The sequence below is a fragment of the Morus notabilis genome, unplaced genomic scaffold (genome assembly GCF_000414095.1).
Source record: "Morus notabilis unplaced genomic scaffold, ASM41409v2 Scaffold1286, whole genome shotgun sequence".
Classification (NCBI taxonomy): domain Eukaryota; kingdom Viridiplantae; phylum Streptophyta; class Magnoliopsida; order Rosales; family Moraceae; genus Morus; species Morus notabilis.
Window position 1 is genome coordinate 169,589 of NW_010364207.1, and position 6,307 is coordinate 175,895.

The 6,307-nt window shown below is 30.4% G+C and overlaps 1 protein-coding gene across 2 annotated transcripts; it reads right to left on the reverse strand.

Moving 5' to 3' along the window:
* Nucleotides 1-1,247: 1,247 nt before the first annotated feature.
* On the reverse strand, nt 1,248-3,915 carry LOC21388862 (bidirectional sugar transporter SWEET1). 2 transcript variants are annotated; one of them, XM_024170697.1, is made up of 6 exons: nt 3,711-3,915; nt 3,555-3,591; nt 3,165-3,260; nt 2,608-2,887; nt 2,334-2,453; nt 1,248-1,733 (listed from the first exon to the last, which is right to left on the reverse strand). In XM_024170697.1, the coding sequence occupies exons 1-6, from the start codon at nt 3,742-3,744 to the stop codon at nt 1,572-1,574; spliced, it is 729 nt and encodes a 242-aa protein (XP_024026465.1). In that variant the 5' UTR covers nt 3,745-3,915; the 3' UTR covers nt 1,248-1,571. The 2 variants fall into 2 exon arrangements, with proteins under 2 accessions (XP_024026465.1, XP_024026466.1); XM_024170698.1 differs by lacking the exons at nt 3,555-3,591; nt 3,711-3,915 and adding an exon at nt 3,367-3,525.
* Nucleotides 3,916-6,307: the final 2,392 nt, after the last annotated feature.

Here is a 6,307-nt window from a genome sequence, read left to right on the forward strand (position 1 = left end):
CAACACCATTTCTATGATATAGCTCCGCCCCAGAAGTAAATCATTCCTATAATTATATTCTCTAGTAAGATTTAAGGTTATATATATATATATATATTCAGTAAGTAGTCCAGAATTCAGCAGAGAGCTTGATAATGAGTCTCGGTTTTAAGATATGCTTATATTAATCCTTATATCTCACGTAGAACTTAGAATCAAAAACTTTTCTTTCAGACGAGCCTTCTTCCGTAGATGGACACAAAAACTATATTTTCATTTACTTTTATTCTTTCGTATTAAGATTCAGATTTAAAGGGAAAGAAAGTTTTTAGATATTGTTATTTTAAAGATACATTGAAGGGATTGATCCAATCCAAATGAAAAAAAAGGTAAAACGACAACATAACTGCAAACTTGGCCTAACGATTATTCTACACCACCTAGAAATTGAGGTCTTACATTTAAATTCCTCCGCGCCAAGTTCCTCTCTTTTTTGGACAAAAAAAAAGAGTGAGAGAAATCAGTCTTTACTCAACTGAACATTTTAAGGGAATAACTGACGGCTCAATTTATTAAAGTTCATTGATTTGACTCCCATCTTCCACGAAACACATATGAAAGGCTTACTTAATATTTACTACATTATTAAGAGAGAATAAATTTCTCCCTTAATATTTGTGAAACATTCCGCATATGAGAAACGTGTACGAGTGTACAAAACATGTACAAAACACATATGAAAGGCTTACTTAATCTTTTACTACATTATTAAGAGAGAAAGTTTCTCCCTTAGTATTTGTGAAACATTCCGCACGAGACGTGTGTGAGTGTACGAAACGTTTCACAGCCGTTCATAAAGTGCAACTCTTTATTTATTTTTTTTTTTTTATAAACCTTTTAGACTTTTTTTTTTCTTTCTTTTTGGACCTTTTTCTTCCAACCTTTCGCTTTAGAATTTTTTTTATAAACCTTTTAGACTTTTTTTTTCTTTCTTTTTGGACCTTTTTCTTCCAACCTTTCGCTTTAGATTTTTTCTTTTTTGTCCTTTTTCCCTTCTTTATCTTTTTATAACCGTTATTTTAAATGAGTTACACGCGTTGAGTGTATGCATAGATAATTTGTATTTGTAACCAACAAATAGCCGATTTTGGTTTTGTCCCCACTAGCTTACGCCTTACACTTGCATGGAATTCCCACCCTCCACGATTTACACGAGTGAGTCATTTTCAAGGATTCCAAAATACATTTATAACATGAAAAAGACACAATTTTCCCCACAAATTCAAGAGAGCTCTGTTAGAGCATTCTTGAATTTTTATGCACGTAAAACATATATGATACGATTACGATACAACAAACAAACAAGAGAACAAAACTCACATAATAAGCAAAAAAGAAACACGAGTTCTTAACCACTCAAAAAAAGAGCTTAAAAGATTCACCGAAAACATCCTTCGTTTGCTTTCGATTAGTCGAAGCCAATTTTGAAATGATGATCAAGTGGAGAAGAAGTGGTGATAAGACTGAGAGCGTAGCTTGGGCCGCGTGGTTCAGTTAGAATCCAACACTTGTCCCGAGGAGGTGGGCCCATCTTAGACCCCATTTGCATTCAACTGCTTGTTATTTTGATTGGGCTTTGAAAGGCCCATCTCTATCGATTCTTCTGGAGTGGGCTTCTTGGACCCTCTGTCCCGGTAAATGAAGTACAAAACAAGCTGTGTTGCTCCAAGGCCACAGCCGAAACCGTTTGGCACCTGCAAAACATCACCAATATCAAAACCGAAAATAGTAGAAAATAGGCTGAAAAATTTAAGGAATATAAATTAATTTTTAATTATAAAAATTAATAGATCATAATTTATTAAGTTATAGTGCATAATTAGATAAATTATGAACAAACTTATCAAGTTATAGTTCATAATTAGACAAATTATGGATAAAAACCGTAATTTATGGATAATAACTTATCAAGTTATCTTCATAACCAGACAAGTTATGAACAAAAACAGTAATTTTAGCTATTTATTAATTTAAATAAACTATTAGTCTATTAATTTTAATTTATTTCCTATTTTCCTCTTTTTCCCACTCAAAACATTAAAATAACATCTGTATCTTTTTCTTTTATTTTGATGTCAACTTTTTGTTAAATTTAGAGTTCAAAAAGCGTAAAAATGGGAAAAAAAAACCATGAGACTAGCTAGAAACTTCGGTATTAACGCGAAAGAACACAACAAATAATAATTATTATTGTTCTTTTTGCTCAGAGACCAATTATTATGTATATTTTGCCGCTAAAAAAAGTAACAGTAAAAATTCCATAAAAGATTGAGACAAACAGAGAGGGCACTTACTATAATGAAAGGGTCACGGCCAAGCAGGCCAAAGATGAACCAGGAAGTACCACACAAAAAGACAAACAAAGACAAGAAAAAAGGCATGAATTCCACGCTTTTCGTCTTAATCACCGTTCTCTGCGCCAAACAAACAAAAAAAAAAAAAAAAAAAACATATTTTCATCAAATTCCAATTTTCCAAACCGCAAAAAATAAAAAAAATAAAAAAAAATAAAAACGTTAATAATTTTAAATAATTATTAAAAAAAGCAACTCAATTAAATATTATTACCATGATTGATAGAGGCGAGGCGTACATGACGATGGAGAAAATAGTGGCGGCGAGGCCACACAAGAGTTTTCTCCCTTTGCCATGCAAGGCGAAAAGTGAGACCAAAGCCACAATTGCGAAAACAGTGATAACGAAAGCAAAGAGGCCTGATATTTTGAGTTTCTCTCTCTTCGGAGAATATATGATGAACACCAACACGTATACCGTCTCGATCACTGCTCCTGTGCCGTTGATCGTTGATACCAATATGTTGTTTGGGGACACGAACGGCAGTCCATACCTGTACGTTTATTAACTCATCATTTTTGTTTTGTTTTGTTTTTTCTAAAAAGGATAAATTAAAGAACTAAAACAAAAAAGGATTATATATCTTGTTCTTGTTCCGAACACCCATAAGAACTTCACGTATCAAATATGAGACTCTACTAGAATTCTACTAATTTATGAAACTCTTTTTTATAAAGTCTGCAAAAATATCATTTATGTTTCTGGGAATTGGAGAATTCACTAGAAATTTGAACGAGGAAACAAAAATAAAATCAAGAGGAGAAGCATACCAAGCGGAGAGGAGGCAATTGAGCAAAGTCATGACGTACGGAATGCCTGAGAATTGTTCTGTGGACTTCTTCGTTACGATTCTCTTAAAAGTAATCCTACACCAAAAAAGGAAATTAAAAAAAAAAATAAGTAGCTTTAGCATTAAATTTAAAGAACGTAGAAAAATAGTTATTGTTATTGGTTTAGGATTATATCCAATACCAGATTTAAGGGATAATCATAAATCTCCACTTTAGGGGATTAATTGGTAGAAAAAAGGACACAACAAGAACGCTTTTTTTGGGTTCATGAGAAACCCATCTCCAAAATCTACCGAACTAAGAAAAAATCTCGTGATTCATGTGAGAGAGAGAGAGAGAGAGGAAAGAAGAGAGAGAAAGCTTTTTTACGTTGGTGCCAAGAAGAGAAACAGAGCAAAAACATTCCCTGCATCACAAAAGAGAGAAGAAAAAGGCCATTAGAACAAGATTGGAAAATTTTTACTTAGAACAAGAAAATAAAAAGACTACAGAAACCCAAGAAGCAGAGCTTGGAAAAGAACCCACCAAAGACTCCGAAGACGAAATGCAGAACATCCATTGAGTAAAAACTCTTTCAATTTTACCAAGAAAGATGAGAAGAACCCAGATGAGGAAAACACAAAATCCTCAGAAGAAAAAATGGAAAACAAAAACAAAAAACTTGATGAAACAAGTGTCTGAAGAACTTCAGGTCTGTTCTTCACAACTGACAAATGGGGTTTGGTAGGAAGGCAATTAGTGGGGTTTTATAGAGAGAAATCAGAAAAGTAACAAAATGAGAAGAGTTGAAATTCTGAAGGTAAAATAATTTGTATATTTTTGTAATATAACGTCAGTAAATACTGAAAATTGGGCTTATCCGTATGCTTGGGAAAGGAGAAGTGTCTGCTTCTCATACTGTCCTGAAGCTGAGCTCTGCCAACTTTTGATGTCAATGCCCGTAGCCCCCATACGTCACTTTTTGACGTTTAAAACTGAAAAATATGCTTTTAGGCCCTTAGAGAAGTGATAAATTGCATAGTGGTCCCAAAGTTTAGTTCTGCTCAATTTTAACGATTTGCCTCCTGAACTTATACAATTTTAACAATTTGCTTGTTTAAAGTTTAATTTTGACAAATTGCTGATCACAATATACTTATGCCTGGTTCACTTCGCAGTTTTGAGTTTTTAATTTGAGTTGAGATGTGATATTTTTTAAGAACTTTTTACTATAGTAAAAAAAGTTAGATGTGACATTTTTTAAAAAATTTTTACTGTAAAAATCTAAAATTAAAAACTCAAATCAGTGAAATGAATGAAGCCTTAATTTTAAAGATGATTGTGTTAAATTAGTATTGAGAAAAACACATGCGACAAAAACTTCTTACATCCCACTTCAAATGTAAAGCGACCAGAAATTTTAAATCATTTTATTGAATTTGTGTGCTATACATTTAATATTGATTTGACGCAGTGTTCTTAAAGACAGGTTACACAGGTAAATGGTATGTGTTCCCTACTGCTCAGGTAATTTGAAGAAAATTAATGACCGATTTGGTAACCTTTTTAAAATAATTTTATTTTTAATATAAAAATAAAAATGACATTGTTTTAAAAATTATTTTAAGATTAATTTTAAAATTGTATTTAATTAATTTTTTAAAAGATTATTTTAAGTATAATAAAAAAATAAAATTGTGTTTAATTATAATGATTAATTAATATATTATAACATTATTGATAAATACTATAAAATAAAAATAAAAAAAATAATTTTTAATTAATTTTTAATTCTTTTATAAAAATTATTTTTACTGTTTTTCATTTTTATTTTATAAGATTTATTAAATAAATACAATTTACAGATCGTCTTTATTTTTATATCTTAAAAAATGTGTAAAAATATTTAAAAAATAATTAAAAATTAACTCCAAACGCACTTAATATTTTTCTTATTAACTGGGACTCCTACAATAAAATAACTGGTCACTAACTCAAATATGCAACGAAATTATTATTATCTGTCACTCGCAATATTATATATATTACTGTAAGTCCGTAACTTCATAACAAGGCCAGTCTAAAAGCATTTACCATTTGTGAATATCTTTGCAGTTTGCACGAACAACTCGCTAGTTCAAATATTATTCAGGATGTTTGGTTGGAGGATTTAAATCATGTGATTTGAATTATTTTTTATTTACATATATTTTTTGTGAGAGAAAATAGTATAACAAATCATGAATCATAATTCAAATCAGGAAACGAATCCATCTACTAAACATCCTCTTATTCTTATCCATTGATAAACGCAGCTCAAGAAGAATAAGAAAAAGGAAAAAAACTAGAAAAAAATAATAATTTTACGACATTCGGAGTTACATAAATGTCGGTGATAACTTGCAAATGAAATTTGTGAAAATCTTTGCAGTTTGCACGAACAACTCGCTAGTTCAAATATTATTCAGGAGGTTTGGTTGGAGGATTTAAACCATGTGATTTGAATTATTTTTTATTTACATATATTTTTTGTGAGAGAAAATACTATAACAAATCATGAATCATAATTCAAATCAAGAAACGAATCCATCTACTAAACATCCTCTTATTCTTATCCATTGATAAACGCAGCTCAAGAAGAATAAGAAAAAGGAAAAAAACTAGAAAAAAATAATAATTTTACGACATTCGGAGTTACATAAATGTCGGTGATAACTTGCAAATGAATCATTGGCTAAGGAATGTAAAGAAATTGTACTTTTAGAAATTGAAGTACTTGCCCAGGAATATCTCTATTTATTATAGGGAGTTTTTTTTGGCACTTGAGGTATGGATAGATTAAATTTACGTATTTTTTAAATTTTATATGAATTTATAAACATAAAATCTGGCCTATTAATATATTAGTGTACCAAAAAATGTCAAAGTAAAAATGATATTAAACAATGAAGTATAATGTAAATGTAATTAAATAGATTTGTCTTCTCTCTGGCCACTTAATGAAAGTTGTATAGTCTCGTTCATTTTACCGATTCGAGTTTTGTTACAGTAAAAAGCTCTAAAAAACAGTCACATCTGACTTTTTTGTTACAGTAAAAGCTTTCACATAAAATCACATCTCAACTCGAATTAACGAATTAAAC

What these genes read in the sequence shown, in the direction of transcription:
- LOC21388862 (XM_024170697.1), bottom strand. Translation starts at nt 3,744, where the DNA reads ATGGATGTTCTGCATTTCGTCTTCGGAGTCTTTG. An exon ending in TTTCTCTTCTTGGCACCAAC is followed by an intron (nt 3,261 to 3,554) that starts GTAAAAAAGCTT and finishes TTTTTGGTGTAG; the next exon opens with GATTACTTTTAAGAGAATCG. An exon ending in AATTGCCTCCTCTCCGCTTG is followed by an intron (nt 2,888 to 3,164) that starts GTATGCTTCTCC and finishes ATAAACGTACAG; the next exon opens with GTATGGACTGCCGTTCGTGT.